General features: G+C 43.0%; 1 protein-coding gene across 1 annotated transcript in view; it reads right to left on the bottom strand.

The window, feature by feature from the left end:
- LOC311233538 (putative ATP-dependent RNA helicase DDX46) overlaps positions 1-24,488 on the bottom strand; it is a gene marked incomplete at its 3' end in the record, with an annotated part of 46,061 nt that overhangs the window by 8,450 nt on the left and 13,123 nt on the right. Inside the window, exons 6-17 of the mRNA XM_084320504.1 lie at positions 23,347-23,621; positions 21,444-21,554; positions 15,827-15,992; positions 15,340-15,460; positions 13,981-14,156; positions 10,702-10,823; positions 9,423-9,501; positions 7,477-7,559; positions 5,907-6,071; positions 5,596-5,758; positions 4,938-5,131; positions 2,357-2,494 (exon numbers count right to left, since the gene is read on the bottom strand). Coding sequence (XP_084176630.1) covers positions 2,357-2,494; positions 4,938-5,131; positions 5,596-5,758; positions 5,907-6,071; positions 7,477-7,559; positions 9,423-9,501; positions 10,702-10,823; positions 13,981-14,156; positions 15,340-15,460; positions 15,827-15,992; positions 21,444-21,554; positions 23,347-23,621 — 1,793 coding nt within the window. The remainder of the gene's footprint in view (positions 1-2,356; positions 2,495-4,937; positions 5,132-5,595; positions 5,759-5,906; positions 6,072-7,476; positions 7,560-9,422; positions 9,502-10,701; positions 10,824-13,980; positions 14,157-15,339; positions 15,461-15,826; positions 15,993-21,443; positions 21,555-23,346; positions 23,622-24,488) is intronic.

The raw sequence follows: 24,488 nt of genomic DNA on the forward strand, positions 1-24,488 counted from the left end.
CTCACTTTATATTTATATGTTGTGTCTGTCCACTACGTTTGTTACTTTGTGCAGAGTCGGCGCCAGAGCAAATTTAACGGGGGGGCATATGGTAATTTCGGGGGGGGGCATAAAATATAGGCTTCAGAAAACGAATTTCCCGCAAACCAACATGCATTTCAAAACATGAGTGCGCATAAGAGATAAGACAGTCTCTCTCTCTCTCTCACGTCACAACAAACACACTGTACTGTATTGTACCCATTCTGCAATCTGTTAATAAAGTTTTCAATCAATCAATCAACTCGCGTCTTGCGCACACACACACAAATGAAACAGTATGAAATAAGCCAGAAGCTGGGCTTTACATTCATTAATAAGTGAAAGTAACTGTTAAAGGTGCTCCCGGTTGAGAACACATTACTCACTGTCTGCATATGCCTTGTTATGTCTGTGCCAGCCAGTACTGTACAGCGGGGCAGGTCCATGGATCCTCTTACAACCACTACGCAACTCTCTGACTCTAAACCCGATCTCCGATTGACCCCCACCGCCCACCCCCTCCCCTCGCATATAATAATAAATAACTACACGCAAGCTTATCATGCAACGAAATAAGATTGGAGAGGGGGGAGAGACTGTTTGCTGTTTTTTATAAACTGGGATCAACACTGCTCAAAACGGCATTATTTCCGTATTTTACTGCCTGCTGCGCCTGCGCTGTGATCACAGCGCATGCGCATCATGCACCCAACGCTGGAAATAATGCCGTTTTGACCAGTTTATAAAAGATATTTAAAATGTTTATTAGCAACGCAGAGCTTTCTAACCCTCCCGTATCTCTGTCCAAGACCCTCGTGCAACTGTGAGTATCTTTGAAATTTCTCTGTGATACTTGTATAACGAACGGTTCGACCAGAACCAGTCCTTCATGGTAAATCTAGGTTGGTTTCCTATTGAGGAGCAAGTGACTGTGGATTCACTCGGTGCATCAGTCATGAAAGGGGCTACGTGCGATCAAACATACACTTCTTTTAAGACTTTCTTTTGTTTAATTTCGTTTAATAATAGGCCAAATAGCCTATTTATAAAGGAAAACATCTGACTTTTACTATAATAAAAAGAATTAAATGTTTAAGTGAGTGAGTGAGTGAGTGAGTGAGTGAGTGAGTGAGTGAGTGAGTGAGTGAGTGAGTGAGTGAGTGAGTGAGTGAGTGAGTGAGTGAGTGAGTGAGTGAGTGAGTGAGTGAGTGAGAGAGAGAGAGAGAGAGAGAGAGAGAGAGATGGAAGCGGACATGTACGGGTAGCCTACTCATTGCGCATTGTCCAACTAACACCTCCCCCGAAGGCTACCGGTACATGTCCACTTCCATTCATTGTGCTAAGCTAGGCTAACATGCAGCCAGATAGCTTTCAACTGAACACACAGAGAGGAAACTGGTATTTATCTTCTTTCTCTCTGGAGAAGACGATAAGCTAATTTCCCAAAATGTTCCTTTAAGCCTGAACGCAGAAGAAGTACAGCTACAATGAGGACCCATTTGTTTATAATTTACCCATCTCAAACATAGCCTTCTTTTATTGATCCTCCAATCACCAACGGTTGTGATTGGAGGGTCAAAAAAAGAGAGGGCCGGGTTTGAGAGCAGGACAAAATATGTGAGCTGAAGTGGACAGTTATCATTAGCCATGTCCTGTATTTTTATTTAAAAACATAAAGCATAATGGAGCGATCTCTCAAGCCTCATCCTCTTTCTGTGATTCCCCAATCACAACCGTTGCTTCCCTCAGACAAACCTTGGGTCCTCAATACACTCACCAAACCTAAGGGTTGTTGTTATAGTGCCATCATCTGGCCAAATTCGACACTGCACTCCCTTGCCTCAGCAATACACCCATCGGAAATTAAGAAATGGGATGAGTTCTGGTGATATACAAAGGACAGTCACGCACTATAATGCCACCATGGGGCCAAATGGCACCAAATTGGACACTGCTCTCCTCTGGGTGTTCAGCAAGACACTCGCCGAGCACCATGTGGGTCGAATGAATGGTTGTTGAGATATGTGAATTAAGCAATTAATTAAAGACAGACAGACGCACACACTTACATCCCTGTAGGGCTGCAAGATTAATAAAAAAAATAATTGCAATCTCATTTCTAAATTATGACAAAAAAGAAAAAAAAATCGATTACTTTTTACTTAACTTTTTAAAATGACAAAAAATAAGAATCGTGTGAGAGAATCGTGATCTCAATTCTTAGAGAGAAAAATCGTGATTCGCATTTTAGCAAGAATCGTGCAGCCCTAACTCCCTGTAATACACACACCAGTCTCTCTCTCTCTCCCCCTTGAGAACCCTCCTGCACTCTTACCGCCTTCTGCTGGTCCCTGAAGGAGGTCCAGATCTTCTCCAGTTCAGGAGGAATAGGAGAGCTAGACAGCTCCAGAGCCTTTATGATGTCTCCAGAATAACGAACCTGGTCCTCTGTGATGAAGGTGTAGGCAAAGCCCTGGAAGGAAGAGGGGTAGCGTTAATTTAACATGGACGTGGATGGGAGGAAGAGCGTTTATTTAACATGGACGTGGATGGGAGGGAGACAGAAGAGGAAGAGCGTTTATTTAACATGGACGTGGATGGGAGGAAGACCGTTTATTTAACATGGACGTGGATGGGAGGGAGACATAATAGGAAGAGCGTTCATTTAACATGGATGGGAGGGAGACAGAAGAGGAAGAGGAAGAGTGTTTATTTAATATGGATGTGGATGGGAGGAAGAGGAAGTGTGTTTATTTAATATGGACGTGGATGGGAGAGGAACAGGAAGAGCGTTTATTTAACATGATGTGGATGGGAGGGAGACAGAAGAGGAAGAGGAAGAGCGTTCATTTAACATGGACGTGGATGGGAGGGAGACAGAAGAGGAATAGCGTTTATTTAACATGGATCAGGGTTTCCGTTAGAAAAAATTGTTGCCGGCCTCAGTGTCCGGTAGATTTCAATCTACCGGTCAAATGAGAGAAATTCCGGTCAGAGTTTATTGAGCTTAAAAACAATTGATAGGCAAAAGAATGACAACAAAACAAAAGAATGACATCATCAAGGCATGTAGATTTATAATATTTTTACTTAAAACTAGGCAACTTTTGCGTATAAAGTCATTATATTCCAAATAAAATAAGTCCCGAGACTCGTGCTGCTGCCGACTTTAAATCAAATAGGTGTCTGTGGGCAGTCGCCCGACATTAATAAACAACAGTCTGTTATAATCACATTTTTATGAGCTAACGAATTCCGTTATATTGGACATTTGTATTAATTATATCAAGCGAAGAACTGAGAAATTTGGCAGAGAGAGACGGCAACATTATCGTGGGTTTGCGTGACGACTCTCTCTCTCTCCACCTCCCAATGACTTATTTGCGAGAGTATGTTGATGCAGAGCAGCAGATTCAGCTGTTATTGGCTCTTTTCTGGGGACCGCACAGCAGCGCCCCCCACCCAACATTGAATTGAAAATGGCTGAATTGGAGTACTGCTGGAGTACTGCATTGTGCTGCTGCTGCTCCGGCTCTGCAGCTTCACAAAAGTTCGCACACCCAGCACTAAGCTCTCGCTGACAACGTTGTTGTCATTATTAGAAGCAACGATGAAACAAATGTAATGATTGTTTCGTTCATCGCATAGGCTATTTAATTTTAGCCTATTTTAATACAATTCAAATAATCAAATTGTGCTTAGACTCAGGGAATTATTTTCACCGGACATTAAGACCGGAGAGATTAAATATGTCGGACTTCAACAGATTTTGCCGGTCAAATACCGGTAATTACCGGCTAACGGAAACGCTGACATGGATGTGGATGGGAGGGAGGGGGTGAAGTCGTTCCTTACAAAAAAAGTTTTAGAATTTTGTTCCATTTGATTTAGCAAAATCGATTACTTGAGCTATTCAATAAAAGTATTATTCAAATATATTGTTTGACTAAACAAAGTATCTGGTCCACTGAGGCATCTTTTTCCTGAAGTTCGTAATTGTTAAAAGATATGCATGTCTTACTCCAACTCATATAATGAGTTTTATATTTGTGTCAACAATCATCTGTAGTTTGTAGTTTCTGTAGTTCCTTTCTCCCCAGTGATAGATTTCAGTTTTGGAATTAACTGTTAATAAAAGTGGTTGCTTCATTTACATTCAAATGTATTTTATTATAATAAATGTTTAACTTCAGCAACAATGTCAGCATCATAGTTTTAACTCAACGCAAATCTATTACCAGACATGTACCGACTAACTCTGACCTTATTGCTGACTATTACCAGACATTATACCAACTAACTCTGACCTTATTGCTGACTCTATTACCAGACATTATACCAACTAACTCTGACCTTATTGCTGACTCTATTACCAGACATTATACCAACTAACTCTGACCTTATTGCTGACTCTGTATTACCAGACATGCAGACTAACTCTGACCTTATTGCTGACTCTGTATTACCAGACATTATACCAACTAACTCTGACCTTATTGCCGACTCTGTATTACCAGACATTATACCAACTAACTCTGACCTTATTGCTGACTCTGTATTACCAGACATGCACTGACTAACTCTGACCTTATTGCCGACTCTGTATTACCAGACATGCACTGACTAACTCTGACCTTATTGCCGACTCTGTATTACCAGACATGCACTGACTAACTCTGACCTTATTGCTGACTCTGTATTACCAGACATGCACTGACTAACTCTGACCTTATTGCTGACTCTGTATTACCAGACATGTACTGACTAACTCTGACCTTATTGCCGACTCTGTATTACCAGACATGCACTGACTAACTCTGACCTTATTGCCGACTCTGTATTACCAGACATGCACTGACTAACTCTGACCTTATTGCCGACTCTGTATTACCAGACATGCACTGACTAACTCTGACCTTATTGCCTGCCCTGCCAGTGCGACCGGCCCGGTGGACGTAGTCCTCGTAGTGGTTGGGACAGTTGTAGTTGACCACCAAGACCAGCTGTTTGATGTCCAGACCCCTGGCTGCCACGGAGGTGGCCACCATCAGACGACAGGCTCCGTTCTTAAAGTCGTTGATGACGCTGTCTCTGTCATACTGGTCAATTCCTAGCGAGAGGGGGGTTGTTTAAATGTACGTCATGTTTCATATTCTGTACACAGGGCTCCTGTAAAGATATAAACAAATAATAAACAGAGAGAGAGAACTGCCTTACTCATTTCCATTTGACAACTAACTCATGTGAACCACCACTAGGGGCAGAGTGGCTAACTGTGAGCCACCACTAGGGGCAGAGTGGCTAACTGTGAGCCACCACTAGGTGCAGAGTAGCTAACAGTGAGCCACCACTAGGTGCAGAGTAGCTAACTGTGAGCCACCACTAGGGGCAGAGTAGCTAACAGTGAGCCACCACTAGGGGCAGAGTAGCTAACTGTAAACTACCACTAGGGAACCAACTCCAGTTGTAATCATCTCAGCGGACGTTCATTTTACTGGCTGTGACATTTAGCTAGGTAGTGTCATCCAGCCAGCAAATATCAGTGCATCCTTAATCAGAAATCAAAGCCAGTACCTCCATGCAGAGACATGCAGGGGTAGGAGGCCTTCATCAGGTCCTTGAGCAGTGCGTCCGCGTGTTCCTGCTTGTCCACGAAGATGATGACGGAGCCTTTCTCCTGGTAGTGACCCAGGATCTCCAACAGCTTCAGGAACTTCTTGTCTTCCTCAATTACCAGCTGAAAACAGACGAGAGACGGAAGAGGAAGCGGGTGGCGTCAATTCAATGTCTCATTCTGGACTGTTCTGAATGTTATGTCCATGTTTCAAAGTCATATATTACAACCTAGAAAGGTGACATCACTGTAAATGAAACGGGTTCTTTACCACGTGCTGTTCCACGTCAGAGCACACCACACTGCGGCCTCCGACCTGCACCTCGATGGGCTTGGACAAGATCCTGCGGGCCAGCGCCTCCATGGCTCTGGGGAAGGTGGCCGAGAACATGACCGTCTGCCGGTCCGGACGGATGTTGTCCACGATACGCATCACCTGGAGGAGGAGGAGTCAACCATCACTAGGGGGTAGTGTTGTCAAAAATATCAATTTTTCGATACATATCGATTCTGAATATTTAAAACAGTTTCAATACTAATTTCCCGCAATAGATACTTTCTGCACTATCGATTTTCAATTTTTTTTTTTTTTTTCAATAGTCACCTTTTATTTTACAAAAAGTGATGTTTGGTGAAAGTTAGATTTGCACTTTATTAATCCCAATAGGGAAATTCATTCTTGTTTGATGATCAAGAGGCACCTTTTATTTGTTTTAAGTGAAGTTTGGTGAAAAAGCAAGTTATTGCACTATTAATCCCAATAGGGACATTCATCTTTGTTTGATCAAGAGTAACCTTTTATATATATATTATTATTATTATTTATTTTTTTTAAATGAAGATTGGTGAAAGTTAGGTTTGCACTTCAATCCCAATAGGGAAATTCATCTTGGTTTGATATTTTTTTTGTCAAATAAAAACAAAGGTTATTTGAATGATTTCTAGTTTTCAAGAGAAATAAATCGATTAAAAAGAAATCTGCGATTTTATTTTTAGGCCATATCACCCAGCCCTAAAACAAAGGGTTTTAAAAGTGTTATATTTCTCTTCTCTTATAATACCAGAGAGAAGGTGAGGATAATCGACCAGCAACAAAAGCTAAAAAATATATATATAAATGTAATAAAGAAATTTACATTTCAAGATTAAAATCTTTTCCCTGTGGTATCGAAAATGGTATCGAATATCGATACTTTTCAAGGTATCGTATCGAAGTTAGAAATTCCAGTATCGTGACAACACTACTAGGGAATTAGGAAGGTTACGGCTCTCCTGTAGAACACAAACCTAACCTTCAAAATAAAAGCCTGTGTACACACACAAGACACCCATGGAGGCTTTTATTTTGAAGTTTATCTCCATGCAGGAGGATTGTTTACAGTGGGGAGAGCAGGTAGCTAGAAAAAATAAATCCTCTTCTTTCTACATTTAATTGCGAAGGATTACACAGGAATTCATAGCAAGATGAGGAACAAGAGCCCAACACACCATCACGGTAAGAGATAAGAGCCCAACACACCATCGCTGTAAGTCAAAGTGATTTTTATAAACAACAGGGAGGCTTTCTCAGCCATTCGTTAACGTGTCGGTTCAGACCCGAGGGAGGTAGTTAATGTGTCGGCTCCAGACCCGAGTGAGGTACCGGTAGTTAATGTGTCAGTTCAGGAGGTTCCAGACCCGAGGGAGGTAGTTAATGTGTCAGTTCCAGACCGAGGGAGGTAGCTTGTGTAGCCATAGCTAAACTTTTAGGTCAGCAGCCAATCGGGTACAGCCGTTAGCACCCGTTGAACGGGAGCATCGCAACACAGATCTTTTGTCTCGTACAGTGAGGTGACACGGACCTGTGGCTCGAAGCCCATGTCGAACATTCTGTCTGCTTCATCCACCACCACGTATGTCACTCTGCGCAGGTTGGTGACGCGACCTACGCACCCAAGGAGAAGAAGAAGAGCACAGGGGGAAAAAGTCACCTCAGGAAGGAAGGCACCATTCTTCTTCACATCCTAAAACACATAATCTAATCTGACCCCCCCCCCCCTTCCCGCACACATAACATTCCCTTTTGAAGGTTACACTACTTGCCATACCAAGACATCCTAAGTGAGTCTAGTTTACTAATTATACGTGGCTGAATTATTTTAAAATCAGTATGTTTTCCCTAGTCTTTCGTACCATCTCAGGGGTTTGGGGAACCTGAAAAAGTCACAAAACATCCTCAAGACACACTACAAGAGATGAGGCCACGTCAAGTTCTATCTGACCGACGCCTTGTCACCTACAAGGGAAACATATTAAGAGATTACCGCGCATGTGTGGAAGAAAAGAAAACCCTGTTTATCACCTGATCATATTACATGAACTCACAACAATATCGGCTACAATTTACAGCAAAAACATTTCAAGTGCGCATAATTTTTTGCATAAGTGTGTCCATGCACGAGTGTGCTCATGGAATGAGGTCATAATAACAGAGGTTAATCGACCTACGTCCACAATGGCAATACAACTATCAAACAATTTGTGACTGAATAATCAGGGGGCCGTTGTGACGGCATCAGTTCCACCTACCTGTACGTGCCCATAATCTTCAGATGCACACCACTGTCGTGCAGATATGACTGATCCCTCAAGGTGGTCAAATAATGTCAACAGTTTAGTAAGTGGTACTGACTTGGTTCATTACATTACTGCTGTATGTCAAATGTCATATACAACATTCTGTTTAAAGGGGAATCCCACCGTTGGTCTGTCTTGTATTTGTAGAAAAGCTGCTTTACTACAGAGTAAAACGAGCCCACAGCCAGCTCTATTACATATCGTCAGGTCAGAAAAAGGCTGAACGACGTTGCCACTCCTACCAAACCCACACAAGGAGTGGAGGGGGTGACCGGCTTCTCTGTTACCTTGCGAAAGAGAGTGGAAAGCTGATCAAGAGAGACGCTCATGGTAGCAGAATTTTAAGAAATGTAAATTACCCATCCACTGTAGTTCTTCAAAACCGAGTGTAGAGGGTTGCATCATAATGACGTCTGGCTAGGGCTGTCTTAAATACTTCGAAGCTTCGTTCGATGGGCATGGGATTCGAATATGAAAATAAAATCCGATTATTAAAAATTATAAATGATATAATATAATATATAATATAATTATAAAATTATATATATATCTTTATTTTGCTAAATCAACTCTGCCTCTCTTTGTTAACTACAACAAGCAATGCTATTTGTTATTTAAGATGAGGTCGGACTCGGCACTGACAGATTTGTGTTCATTGTGCTGCTTTTATAAAGCCTCAAATGACGGCTTACAATATTTCATGAAAGCAAAGTGTTTTGTTTGTCTAAGATTTAAAAAGGTTTAAACTTTACAGCACTGACAAAGTTGAACAAAGTGCTGTACAAGTCACACAACATAAAAAATAAAAAATAAAGTTAATTATTCTTTTTTATTAAACATTTTCTTTTATTTCGAAGCTTCGAATTAAAATCGAATCTCGGCCCTGAAGCTTCGAATTCCAAAAAAAAAATAGGTCAGCCCTATGTCTGGCTCTACCAAATTAGCACATTCCATGGTGATGTTTCCGAGCAGAGATAGCTTTGGCCACATAGAGAGATCTGGTAAATCTATTTAATGATCATCTGCGGTGGAATTCCCCTTTAACCTTTACATGCAAGGCATTTCTATAAATGAGCTCATGAGATAATGCTGGCGCTATATATCCAAACACTTCTGTGCAGACATCCTAAATACAGTAACAAGACGAGAGGTTAAGGTGTTATTAACTCACCACTGTTGGCTCCTAACATGTCAATCATCCTTCCAGGTGTGCACACAATAATCTCAGCTCCTCTCTTCAGCTCAGCAATCTGGACCACAAGAGCGACGCAGATAAAAGATTATTAATATAGTATTCATACATAATTAGGAATGTACCGGCCACCAAGTAGGGAACTAAGTGCCAGAAAACCTGATTTTACTGAACAATATAGAGTATTCTTTTTTTTTTTTTATATATTGGTCTTTTTCCCCCTCCATTTTCCTCCGATTTTCTCCCATCCCAATGTTAGTCGTATGCCAATTCCCAGTCCCTTCCTGGTCGCTGCGCTTTACCCCCCACAGTCAGATCATTTGGGAGAGTGGAGGCTACCACGTGCTTCCTCCGACACACGTCCAGCCAATCACCGCTTCTTTTCACCTGGCAGCGCGGATTCTCATTGAGAGGGCGTAGCGTGTGGGAGGACCACACTATCCCCCTCACGTCCAATCCGCGCTTAGCAGGCGCCCCGACCGAACTGTAGGAGTCGCTGTTTACAACGACCCGGACCCACCCCGCCAGCTTCTCCCACCCTCTGATACAGCCAATTGTATCAGTGCAGACGGCCAGCCAAGCTGGTGACAACCCCGGAGCTGTGAGCTGGATTCGAACAGGCGAACCAAGCTCACAGCTCCGGGGCTGGTGACAAACGCAATCTCCGCTCGACCACCTAACCGCCCTCAATATAGAGCATTCTATGGAATAACTGGACATTATTTTATAATAAATCTTTCATTACAGAGATCCAACATCCTTCATGAGGAATGACTGATATATAAATTACTTAGCTGTGATCTCTGACGTGTTACAGACTGATATATAAATGTGTTTGCTGTGATCTCCGACGTGTTACAGAATGGGATCATGTGACAGCTGGTATCAGATGTTAGTATTGGGTTAGAGTTTTCTGTTAAACTAAATGAAAAACAAAAACATAATCAAGCTGTGTATTTGACTAGGAGTAACATTTTACAACTATACAGTAAATTAGAATCAGATGGGTTTGCAATTTCATTGGACCACTATACCACCCCCCCACCCCCCAAACAAAGCATGCGTGTGTGTACATATGCATGTATATATGCGTGTGTTTATGTATGTATGCATGTGCGCATGTGTGTGTATGTGTGTTTTATTTATGTATGCGTGTGTGCATGTGTTTGTGTATGCATGTGTGTGTATATGCGTGTGTGTATGTTTATGTAAGTATGTATGTTTGTGTGTATGCGTGTGTATGCGTGTGTGTGTGTACCTGTTCACTGATGCCAGTTCCTCCATACACACACACCACCCTTAGGTTTAGAGGCTTAGAGAACTTCTTACACTCCTTGGTGATCTGCAGAGCCAGCTCTCTGGTGGGAGTCATGATGACAGCTGAGGAGCAGAGCAGGAGAGGATGATCAGAGCAGGAGGGGAAGAAGAGGATGATCAGAGCAGGAGGAGAGGATGATCAGAGCAGGAGGGGAAGAAGAGGATGATCAGAGAAGGAGGAGAGGATGATCAGAGCAGGAGGGGAAGGAGAGGATGATCAGAGCAGGAGGAGAGGATGATCAGAGCAGGAGGGGAAGCAGAGGATGATCAGAGCAGGAGGGGAAGGAGAGGATGATCAGAGCAGGAGGGGAAGAAGAGGATGATCAGAGCAGGAGGAGAGGATGATCAGAGCAGGAGGAGAGGATGATCAGAGCAGGAGGGGAAGGAGAGGATGATCAGAGCAGGAGGAGAGGATGATCAGAGCAGGAGGAGGATGATCAGAGCAGGAGGAGAGGATGATCAGAGCAGCTACCTTTAAAAGGTTGGATAAACTCCTATCCAAATGTATCTGGCAGAGGAAAAAACCTAGAGTAAGGCTCAAAACACTATGCTTGCCACAGAACAAGGGTGGTCTTGGTCTGCCAAACCTAAGAAACTACTACTGGGCAGCTCAATTACGCATACTTGTGCATTGGATACAAAAGGACCTAGATTCCGGATGGGTACAGATTGAGCAAAACTCAATTCCAAAGACTCCTCTCAGATCCATAATATTCCTAGGGAAAGCATACTGGAAAAAAATTAAGATTGGTAACAAATGGATTACAAATACATTAAAGGTGTGGGAAAGTGTAAGGAAAAAGGGGGGAGGTTCACGATCAATATCTAGGGCCATGCCAATAGCAGACAATACAGAGTTCCGGCCAGCTATGGAGGATGGGGGTTTTAAAAAGTGGGCGGATTTTGGCCTGGTTACTATCAATCAATTAATGGAAGGAGACTGTTTGAAATCATTTGCACAGCTACAGCAATGTTTTGATCTACCTTCGAAAGACATGTTTAGATACTTTCAAATAAGACACCATGTAATGACTCGCAGTGAGTGGGAAGCAATTAAGAGACCGCCAACAAACGTGGAGCGGTACTTTATTAACACAATAGAAAAAAACTTGATGGAAAGAAAGCAGATATCCAATATTTACAACATAACTAGATGATCCAGGAGATACTGCCTATATTAAAGAAAAATGGGAGTTGGAAGCTAATGTGATCATAGAAAATGAAGAATGGGAGGACAGCCATTCAAGCAATCATAAAATCACAAATAGCCCAATGTGGAAGGAGTTTGACTGGAAGGTCAAGGTCAGGTACTTTAGGACTCCTCAGATTCTCTCCGGATTTGCTGGTGGGTCCTCACCACTATGTTGGAGAGGATGTGGAATGATCGGAGATCATACACATATTTTCTGGGATTGTCCAAAAGTGCAGACATTTTGGGTGAATATCAAAAATGAGATTAAAACCATTCTAGATTGTGACTTACCGGTACCTCTGAATCCATCGTACTATATCTTGGGATGTATACCGAAAGGCACATACTATGGGGATACGTTATACATCTTGAGAGTGATACTGTTAATAGCAAGGAAAATGATAACTATGGCATGGTTACAAAATCAACCACCGACAATCAAACAATGGACCAAGAGATTGAGACAGATGTATACAATGGAAGAAATTACTGCACAATTGCAACTGAAAAAAGATATATTTATGCAGAGATGGTCACTTGTACCTGGATACACACTAACATGAGTCTGACCTACCTCCCTCCCTCTTTTTTTTGTTAAAATAATTTTTTTTGTTAAATTTATTTTTCCATTTATTTTTTCGTTTCTTATCCTACTGCATGTCCTTAAAAAATTTAATAGGGGGGCAGGTGGCGCACGGAGATTACGTTCGTCACCAACACCGGGAGACACTAGGATTTGCCTGTTCGAATCCAGCTCCCGGCGTTGCTATCAGCTTGGCTGTCCTCTCACACTGATACAATTGGCTGTATCAGGGGGTGGGAAGCTGAAGGGTGGGTCCTGGGCGTTGTGGACAGCGACCCCTACAGTTCGGTCGGGGCGCCTGCTCAGCGAGGGTTGGAACTGAGGAGAGATAGTGTGGCCTCCCACACGCTACACTCTCCCCGGTGAGAACCTGCGCGGCCAGGTTGGCCTGCCCCAGGCTGCACATGCGTCGGAGGAAAGCATGTGACAATCTCCGGTCTCCCGGACCAACAGTAGGGGAAAGTACGCAACAACCAGGAAGGGTGGGATGGGAGAAAAATCGGGAAAAAGGAGGGGAAGAAAAAAAAAAAAAAAATTATTTTTCCTCCCCTGGGTTGTTTGAGGCGTACTCGGATTATACTGCTTATTTTGATTATGCTGAATACTTTGAAAACAAATGGAATAAGATGGAAGAGCCTGAGTAAAAAATGTCATTGACTGGGGGCGGTCAGGTGGCGTAACGGAGATTGCGTTCGTCACCAAACCCCGGAGCGGCTAGATTCGCCTGTTCGAATCCAGCTCACAGCTCCGGGGTTGTCACCAGCTTGGCTGGCCGTTCACACAAATACAATTGGCAGTATTAGAGGGTGGGAGAAGCTGGCGGGGTGGGTCCGGGTCGTTGTAAACAGCGACTCCTACAGTTCGGTCGGGGCGCCTGCTAAGCGCGGATAGGACTTGAGTGGGATAGTGTGATCCTTCCACACGCTACGCCCTCTCAATGAGAATCCGCGCTGCCAGGTGAAAAGAAGCGGTTGATTGGCTGGACGTGTGTCGGAGGAAGCATGTGATAGCCTCCACTCTCCCAAACCGACTGTGGGGGGTAAGTGCGCAGCGACCAGGAAGGGGATTGGGAATTGGCATAACGACTAACATTGGGATGGGAGAAAATCGGAGGAAAATGGAGGGGGAAAAAAATGTCATTGACTATGTGAATCAAGTATGATACTGTATGATCAATGCAACGTGATGTTCATTATGACACAAAATAAAAGAATGATGAGACGATGATCAGAGCAGGAGGAGACGATGATCAGAGCAGGAGGAGAGGATGGTCAAAGCAGGAGGAGAGGATGATCAGAGCAGGAGGAGAGGATGATCAGAGCAGGAGGAGAGATGATCAGAGCAGGAGGGGGAGGAGAGGATGATCAGAGCAGGAGGGGAAGGAGAGGATGATCAGAGCAGGAGGGGAAGGAGAGGATGATCAGAGCAGGAGGGGTCCTTCTTACCGATGGGGCCCTCTGCCTCCTCCAGGGGCGTCTGGTCCATGATGTGTCTGAACATGGGCAGCAGGAAGGCGATGGTCTTCCCGCTGCCCGTCTTAGCGATGCCAATGAGGTCACGGCCGCACATGATGGCAGGGATGGCCTGGGTCTGGATGGGCGTAGGCTTCTCGTAGCTGTGTCTGGGTTGGGGAGAAAAGACAATGTTTGGTTTGGTCCAAGAGGAGTGGCAGTCATGTGTGTTGCTTAAAGGAACACACCAACATTATGGGAAATGTTCTTACCAGACAAGGCTAGCGGTCCGTATCCGCTTCCATTAATTTGTGCTAAGCTAGGCTAGCTCACAGCCGTATAGCTTTCTATTGAACGCACAGAGGGGAAATTGGTATCCATCTTCTTGTCTGACTCTGGAGAAGACGGTAAGTGTATTTCCCATAATGTTGGTGTGTTCCTTTAATCAGGTACAAAGACTGATGATTCAGTTCTAAGTATCTGCCAATATCAAGCACAATCTGAATAATGTCTCGACTTTGGCATAAATAAAAGATACAATTCTAGATAATTGTTTCTCATTTGTTGTCCATCGCCCAGCTACTAGAGATCTGATGGGAGGTTTTCAGGCCCACGTCAAGCCCTGCCAGCTACTACTGTGCCTGAAAGGTGACCAGCAGGCAGTGAACTCCAGCCATCAGAGAGGTGACCAGCAGGCAGTGAACTCCAGCCATCAGAGAGGTGACCAGCAGGCAGTGAACTCCAGCCAACAGAGAGGTGACCAGCAGGCAGTGAACTCCAGCCATCAGAGAGGTGACCAGCAGGCAGTGAACTCCAGCCAACAGAGAGGTGACCAGCAGGCAGTGAACTCCAGCCATCAGAGAGGTGACCAGCAGGCAGTGAACTCCAGCCAACAGAGAGGTGACCAGCAGGCAGTGAACTCCAGCCATCAGAGAGGTGACCAGCAGGCAGTGAACTCCAGCCATCAGAGAGGTGACCAGCAGGCAGTGAACTCCAGCCAACAGAGAGGTGACCAGCAGGCAGTGAACTCCAGCCATCAGAGAGGTGACCAGCAGGCAGTGAACTCCAGCCATCAGAGAGGTGACCAGCAGGCAGTGAACTCCAGCCATCAGAGAGGTGACCAGCAGGCAGTGAACTCCAGCCATCAGAGAGGTGACCAGCAGGCAGTGAACTCCAGCCAACAGAGAGGTGACCAGCAGGCAGTGAACTCCAGCCAACAGAGAGGTGACCAGCAGGCAGTGAACTCCAGCCAACAGAGAGGTGACCAGCAGGCAGTGAACTCCAGCCAACAGAGAGGTGACCAGCAGGCAGTGAACTCCAGCCAACAGAGAGGTGACCAGCAGGCAGACTCACCTCTTCAGAGCGCTGAGGATCTTCATGGATGTGCCACACTGTACCCAGGCCTTGATGGGTTTGGGACAGCCCTTCCCCTTGACTACGATGCCTTCTAGTTCCAACCTGTACTCGTTCACATCTGGACAGGTTCAAAACAACGACACCGATAGATGGTTAAGTGTGGATCTATGAAAACTTAACCCGTTCCATTCATTTATCAATTCAATATAAAAACACAAAGGTTCCTCAATAAACAAAGACACACAGTTTCATAGATGCAAAGTTAGCAAAGTTAACTTCTCATACACAAAGTGCAATGCCTGTGAGGCGCCACTAGGGGGGAGAGCGGCGAACCGCGAGCGAGTGATATTTATCAGCTTCAGACATGTTCGAAAGCTTGCCTTTACTCGCTTGGAAATGTCAGGCCTATCAAAGAAAAGGGCCAAGTGAGTGAATAATAAGTAATACCTGGAATAATTATCTCCCAAGTCTTTGGTTCACATACCTTCTACGGTCATCTTGGCCAACTCGGGCACCTCCACGTAGAAGTTCTTGCGATAGGTCTCGTACTCGATCTTTTGGTGGTCGACGGGCTCCAGCACCTTCCTCTGCTTGGTCTGGTAGCCGGTCAGCGCTGTCTGCAGGTCCACCTCCTCTTCCTCTGAAGAGTACTGCCAAGACGCATCACACCAGTATATACTGATACTTCAATCCATGATACAATACTGTCACGGATTTAGCCAACGATAACGATAATATTGCGATATATGAGATAATCGATAGATTATAAAAAAGTGGGAATTATGTATTTATTCACAGAATTGACATGAAAGCTCATCAGATTGTTTAGTGTGTACCACCAACTGGCCAATTGTACATGAAACAATGTACAACAAGTTGCATAGTGCCTCTTTAACACACTATAGATTATGATTAACTATTAACACATTAGGTGCCGTTCACGTAGAACTACGTTTCTGTCGCCCGATGGTTGAGTGCCGGCAACGTAGATCTACGTTTTTCTCACGGTATTTATTTTAATCGCTATTGCCATTCATAATTCAGCGGGGCACCTTGTGCATACTGTTCTGAATGTGTCTGAGCTGGCAGACGGTCTTATAACGCCCTCTAACGCCTTTGGCCGCTATTGCACTCCATTAGAAACGGTGTAGTTTCTTTTCTCTACCGAGCTGCGGCGTGGGGGCTGGTCCCAAACACTCCGGCAAAACACGTGCTTGTAGGGATGGCTTGGACAACTGACCCCGCCCACCCGTTCATGTGCAATGCCCAATAACGTCGGAGACAGGATCGCTGTGGATAACTGGAATGGCGATCAGATAATTGGATTATTCTTTTTGCATTACATCAGAGACCAGGTAAGGACTCTATATATCCAATCTTGTGTTGATCTGATATTTCTTTCTACCGCAATTGAAGAGGTCTGTGTTTTATGTGTGTGGCTGTGTGCCGTTGGGTGCAGGAGGGGAGGGGGGGAGCGCCGCGCTCCAGGGCCCATTTCATGTATGCACGAGGAAGGATAATAATGATAATCTAGCGTTGATTTCAGGAAGATTCGATAATCAGGCGAAAAATTACAACGTGTTTATTGAATAACACAAAAACTCTGTTTTCGCGTCTTTTTCCTGGAATTACTCAGAAGCACCCAAACTATATTCATATTCAAAACGGAAATGTACAGAAGAAAAAATAATCAGTTTTTTGCACGTTACATTTACATTTAGCTGACGCTTTTATCCAAAGCGACTTACAAGTTCTGTACGACAAGTCATCAGGAAGGGCACAACTCTATCAGCTGAGTAACAATGTTCATCAAAGTGTTGAGTGCTACAGTGTAGGTTAGTTTATTAGGACAAGTGCATGACAGTAAGGTTAGTTAGGGTTAGATTTTTTTTCTTTTTAATTCAGATAATGGTTGAAGAAGTGCGTCTTTAGTCGACCGCGAAATATTGGACGGGTTTCGGCTGTCCTAACTGGGGTGGGTAGTTCATTCCACCATTGTGGGGCAAGGACTGAGAATAGGAGACTTCTCTTTGATGACCCTCCCGGAGCTTGGATAGGAGTAGGTTTGAGGCGGCCAGAAGATGCAGAGCGTAGGGGTCTTGAGGGTGTGTAGTTAGAGACCATTGACCGGAGTAGGCGGGAGCGGTTCCCTTTGCCCCACGGTATGCTAGGTCGAGGGCCTTGAAGCGGATTCGTGCAGCAATGGGGAGCCAGTGCAGGTCCTTAAGAAGTGGGGTGACATGGGCCGACTTCGGTATGTTTGAGATCAGGCGAGCCGCTGCGTTCTGAATGAGTTGAAGAGGCTTAGTGGCAGTGGCTGGGAGGCCAGCGAGCAGTGCGTTGCAGTAGTCGAGGCGGGAGATGACTGTTGATTGGAAGCAACTCACTGACAATCAACGGCGTTATTAGACCCATAGCTATAATATAAAATATAGGTTTAGCTCTACAAACAAGGTGCGTGTTTACATGGGGTTAATGGACGGCAAGGCCAGATGCACTTGCCGGAAGGGGCTTGGCACTCAATGTGTTAATTATGTCCCCAACGGAAAAATTTGCTACAATCTGCAATAAAATAATAAATAAATGTTTTATCCAATAAGATAACATTTTCAGTCTGTTCACCTCATTCCAATCATTCTTATTGCAGTAAAATAAGATTGTGAAGCTAAAATAATTAAATAAAAAGTATAGATACTTGGCGCCAGTGTATCGATAACGTGGGGAAGTACGATGAGATATATCACATTATCGAATTTTTGTCCCACCCCTACCGATACTGGTATCAGAATTAGGGATGCACCGAATGGGGAATTCTTGGCCGAAACCGATACCGAAAATAGGAAACAGTTGGCCGAAAACCGAAGGCCGAAAGGCCGAAAATGATTCATAGAATAGAATATTTTTTTACCAATGTTGTTCAGCTACCGGATTATGGAAAAATATATGATTATGGCAAAACTTTACTTAAATAAAAAAATAATCACTATTATGGGTCTTTTTGTATCACAAACAGTACTGTATTTGCAAATCTGGTATGTCATAAATGTATAGATGTAGCAGTACTGTCTATCTGTATGTCATGTATGTCATATATGTCCTGATGAATTGAAAATGGGGGACCCTGATGTAAACAAGACGAAAGTCTTTCTCTGGTCTGCATCCCCTTAACAATTGTGTGTATTGAGCTGTACTGTATTGTACCCATTCTGCAATCTGTTATAAAAGTTTTCAATCAATCAGAGAGAGAGAGAGAGAGAGAGAGAGAGGTAGATAGATAGATAGAGAAGACATGTGGACATCTGTGCTCTACTGAGCGCACCTTTCTAGTCCCCAGATGAATGTGCTCTCTTGACTTTGGCACAGTAGACGCGCGACGTGTATGCTCGAGAATGATAATAATAATAATAATGCTCTTCAGATTATATTATCAACGACAGACAGCGTCAATGTGAGAAACACAATCCCCCCCCCCTCTCGCTCTGAAGAATATGCATATTAGATCTAGGGCTGCAACGATTAGTCGACATAATCGACGATGTCGATTATAAAAAATCGTTGACGAGAAATTGTTGCGTCGATTAGTCATAAAAAATAAAATAAAAAATAAAACTTTATTTAATTTTTTTTTTTGCACTACCTATCTTTGTGAGAGTGGCTTCTCAGGGTTCCAGACAACATCATAACATGATGATCCCATAGCAAATTTTGGACATTGAAAACATTGTTCCCCTGCAGGAGATGATGATCAGACTAGACACACAATACATTACACACGTACTCCTCTCACTCACACACAGCGATCAGAGTAAGACACACACATACACACTCCTCTCACTCACACACAGCGATCAGAGTAAGACACACACACATACACACTCCTCTCACTCACACACAGCGATCAGAGTAAGACACATACACATTCACACTCCTCTCTCTCACACACAGCAATCAGAGTAAGACACACACACATTCACACTCACACACAGCGATCAGAGTAAGACACACACACATACACAAATTACACAGTACACACCTCTCACTCACACAGCGATCAGAGTAAGACACACACACATACACACATACACACACAGACCAGCGTTTCCGTTAGCCGGTAATTACCGGTATTTGACCGGCAAAATCTGTTGAAGTCCGACATATTTACTCTCTCCGGTCTTAATGTCCGGTGAAAATAATTCCCTGAGTCTAAGCACAATTTGATTATTTGAATTGTATTAAAATAGGCTAAAATTAAATAGCCTATGCGATGAACGAAACGATCATTACATTTGTTTCCTCGTTGCTTCTAATAATGACAACGACGTCGTCAGCGAGAGCTTAGTGCTGGGTGTGCAAACTTTTGTGAAGCTGCAGAGCCAGAGCACTATCAGCACAATGCAGTATTCCAGCAGTACTCCAATTCAGCCATTTTCAGCCAATGTTGGGTGGGGGTCGCTGCTGTGCGGTTCCCAGAAAAGAGCCAATAACACTGAATCAGCTGCTCTGCAGCGCCATACTCTTTGCAAATAAGTCGTTGCGAGGTGGAGAGTCGTCACGCAAAACACGATAATGTTGCCGTCTCTCTGCTTTCTCAGTTCTTCGCTTGATATAATTAATACAAATGTCCAATATAACGGAATTCGTTAGCTCATAAAAATGTGATTATAACAGACTGCTGTTTAGTGTCGGACCGACTGCCCACATACGCGGTCTATTTTATTTCAAGTCAGCAGCAGCACGGAGTATCGAGGGACTTATTTTATTTGGAATATATTAATGACTGTATACGCAAAAGTAGCCTAGTTTTAAGTAATAATATTATAAATCTACATGCCTTGAGGATGACATTCTTTATATAGCCTGCCTATCAATTGTTTTAAAGCTCAATAAACTATGACCGGAATTAATCTCATTTGTCCGGTAGATTGAAATCTTGCAGGTCACGGAGACCGGCAACAATTTTTTCTAACGGAAACCCTGACACAGACTCCTCTCACACACAGCAAACAAAAGACCTAGAAGTCTGTCTGATCTGACTCATCCCCCTCTCCCCTTACAGCTGTTCCACGTCACCCTCCTGGTCCTGGACCAAGTTACAGCCCCATCAGCCGCGGTGCTGGGGGCAGATGCTGCTAGTTATTTTTCTTTTTTATTATAATTTTTTTAGTTATTTAAAGTACACTTCCACTTTAATTTGTATTATTTAATTTATTTATCTTGTTATGAGTGATTGCTGTATTGTTCTTCAAATACATTTTCATTTAAAGTGGCTTAAGATCCAAATTCAAATGTTTCATGAGTAATTATTTTAATTTGCTATGGGATCATCATGTTATGATGTTGTTGTTGTTTGGTCCTGACAAGAGTCTCAAAGTCTGGGGTGATGGTAGACAAGCAACTCTGAGGTCATGCTCAATGTCCAATCTGTTCCTCTGCTCTGTCTTCAGCTGGACCAGAGCTGAGAAGCCACTTTCACAAAGATAGGTACCGGTAGTTTAAAAAAAATAAAAAAAATATATATATATTTTTTTTTTAAACATAATTGGTTTTCGATTAGTCGACTTAATCGACAGATTAGTCGACTACCAAATTAGTCATTAGTTGCAGCCCTAATTAGATCACTCAGTGATTAACCGCGACGGGCATATAGTAAATAAGGATATAAAGCATGTTAAAGACGCATTTATTGGACGCGTTGGCGCAGAGTTTACATAGAAACAGCGCGACTCGAGGAAACAGCCCGAGTCCCAAGAGGAGTTATCACAGGCTGCAGAACGCAGGACTGAAGAGCTCACGTTGAGCAGAGTAATGACTGAAGCCGCGTTTTGATGACATCATCACAACAACACGCGTTAGGTTACAGGTTGTTTCTGTTTCGGTGATATATTTTTGGTGAAAAAACTCTTTCGGCCAAAAGCCGAAAGGGCATTTTTGGCCATTTTCGGCCGAAAACTTTCGGTGGCTGAAATTTCGGTGCATCCCTAATCAGAATGGTATCATTCTGAACATAGGGTACATAGGATTTCTCTAAAAAAAACTGTTTCTTCTATAATGAAAAATAAATGGAATACATTGTTAATAACATTAACAATGAAGCCACTCACCTCCATGGCGTCCTGGTCGTTCTCCATCAGCTCCCCCTTCTTCTGCTGTGACTGAGGACCTTTCTTGGTTTTATAAAGCATCACTGCTTTGTTTACAGCCATTCCTGCCTTCTGTTGACAGCCAGGGATAAAATAGATCAGACAATGTATCGTGTATCTAGGGCTGACCCTTAGTAGTCGATTAGTCGACTAATCGGTCGAAAGGAGCCGTAGTCGACTAACCAACCTCTTAGTCGAATAGTAAAAAAAAATTAAAAAAATTAAATTATAATATATATATATAATTTTTTATTTTTATTTTTTTTTATCATTCTTTCCAAAAGAAAAGAGGCCTAGAAGCGTGGCTAACGCTAATGGCACGCATACCAGAGGCTAACTGCCTACAAAAACAGGCACAGAAAGAGGATTTCACCCATCTAATGAACACACTAGACTAGACAAATATCAAGATGTATCCATCAGTGGACCAATTGCATGCTTTTGCAGAGGACAAGAAGCCTTCAGTCGACTCCTTCAGACATTAAACACCCCCACAGCCCAAATGGAATGATAAAAAAATAAAAAAATAAATATTTTTTAGTCTACCAATGTCTGCCGTTGAATAACGGCAGATTTTGGCCAATCATAGTCGACCATCCAAATCCTTAGTCGGGGACAGCCCTACGTGTATCATTATCATAAAACAGCATTTACCAAAGCCTACCCTGTGGAATAAGGGAATAGTTCATACCAATGTTTCACCTGTGACAGAATAAAAGTCACTGGCTGTATCCACGATACCAACTAAATATTCTGACTCATACGACATTGTTTCACCTTTTAACTTGAGGCTAAAACGGTGGAATGTAAATAAACAGCTAAATTACATTAGTAGGTTAGGAGTGTAAATGAAAGAATCCATGCATCACAATGTGCAGTGTCTACCATAAAATATTTATTTGTGGCGAGTGCGACCAACCACAATATCAGATAAGAGTAAGACCCACCACAAATAGATTTCCCAAACAATAACATGTTAGCAGTGCTTCTTGTGGGGCAGTTAGTAGTCGGTCGTTTCCACTGCTGAGTGTCTAAGGCACCCCGGCCAGACACCACCACGCGTTACTAGGGCTGGTATCCAAATTCTATACTTTTATGGTGTTGATTGAATTGCTTCAATACTATAGATAGAGTATTGGAAAATGTTGTGGTGTCGAAGTTTGGTATCGAATGACACTGTCGTTCGATATCAAATTTCGATACCCAAGTAGTTAATATCATCCGTGTCAGTGAGCCAACAAGCATGTTTGTTCCAGGATAACAACATTTCCCTCTGTTCAACCACAAGCACACACAACGCACATAACTCGGTATCAGTATTAGCACCGGTATAGAACAATACCCAGCTCTACATATGACGTAAGAACCAGTGGAAAGCACTGATGTCAGTGTGGATATCAATGAATGTGGAGAGCCAATTGTATCAATTATCGATTTATAAAAAATATACTCCATATTAATCTAAATTAATGTCTGTTTAAAATACCATTGTGAGCTAATACTTTGATCTTTGAAGTTTATGTATGAAATTACTGCCGACTAAAATGGTCTTGTCACCATCCATCATTTACTCTTAAAACATATGCAAATGTATCTAAAACAATAATAATGTGGTCAAAATGTAATATTTTGTGATTAATTAAAACTTTGCCTCAAGGATCAGAATAGACTTATCTCAAGGCCCGCCCTTTTCTTGAACCTCCAATCACAACTGTTGCTTCTCTTATCCAAGGCGGGGCTTGAGATAAGTCTATTCTGATCCTTGAGGCAAAGTTTTAATTAAATTGGATTGTCGTTGTTGGATGGAAACACTACACCCCTACTGGAGGGCACGTTGCAGAGGCAACAGCAATGCAGAACTCACCTTGTCGTTTTTCATGGCCCCCATGTTGAACTTCTTCACCTCCTGCTTCACCGACTCCATGTAGGCATCGAGAGGATCCACATCGTCCTCCTCCTCCTGCTCCATGGGAGTCTCCTCCTTCACCTCCTTCTCACCCTTCTCCCCTTCCTCTTTTTTCTCCTCCTCCTCCTCCTCCTCCTTCACCTTCACCTCTGGCTTTTCTTTCTTCTCGCCATCGATGTCCTCCTCTTCCTCCTCATCCGGCTCCATTGGAGCTTGCCCTTCCTCGTCGTCATCTGACACAAGAGAGCGATATTACAGATGAGGTTCTGTGTGATGCAGTGAAACTTAGCTCGACATCAACAACAATCATACTTCCATAGCAAACCATCTCAAGACCATGGTATGAAAGCTCCTGGTAGAAATTAGTCATCCGAGAGGAAGAGAGGAGAGAGAGAGAGAGAGAGAGATTTGGCCAATATCAGGGTTTATCCGCAATGTTACAGTTTCATCAAATACGTGTGCCTTATGCACATGTGTTTGTGTTCGTGTGTTAGTTTAGTTGTGCTGGCAAATCAGTGCGCAAAGGACACTCAAAGCTAACCATCTCAACACCACATCCTGAAAGCTTAGGCACAAAAAAAAATTTTTGGTTCCTGTTGGTTGTCAGTTAACACATTGACTGGCTGCCAGCCATTGTACCCATCAATATAGCCAGTCTGCTACCGTTGAAAGCCTATGGAGATGTTTACCTTCTTTGCAGGGCTATAACTTTTTAAATTTTATTGCTATATTGACATTACTATGGCCCATTCCTGATGTGGGAACGTTATATTTTTTTCATTCATACATTGTTGTGTTAATACCGTCTTGAATATAAGTATGTTTATAAGCTTTTCTGCTGTAATTCCAAAAACGCTAGTTATAGGCCCAAACGCATATGATAGATTATCGATTGCCGTTTATTTCCTATACACCCTATATTAAGAAATGTATCGATAAAATAAAAAGTGATGTTTGGTGAAAGTTAGATTTGCACTTTATTAATCCCAATAGGGAAATTCATTCTTGTTTGATGATCAAGAGGCACCTTTTATTTGTTTTAAGTGAAGTTTGGTGAAAAAGCTAGTTATTGCACTATTAATCCCAATAGGGACATTCAT

Source organism: Notolepis coatsorum (genome assembly GCF_963971535.1).
Source record: "Notolepis coatsorum genome assembly, chromosome: 8".
Taxonomy (NCBI): Eukaryota; Metazoa; Chordata; class Actinopteri; order Aulopiformes; family Paralepididae; genus Notolepis; species Notolepis coatsorum.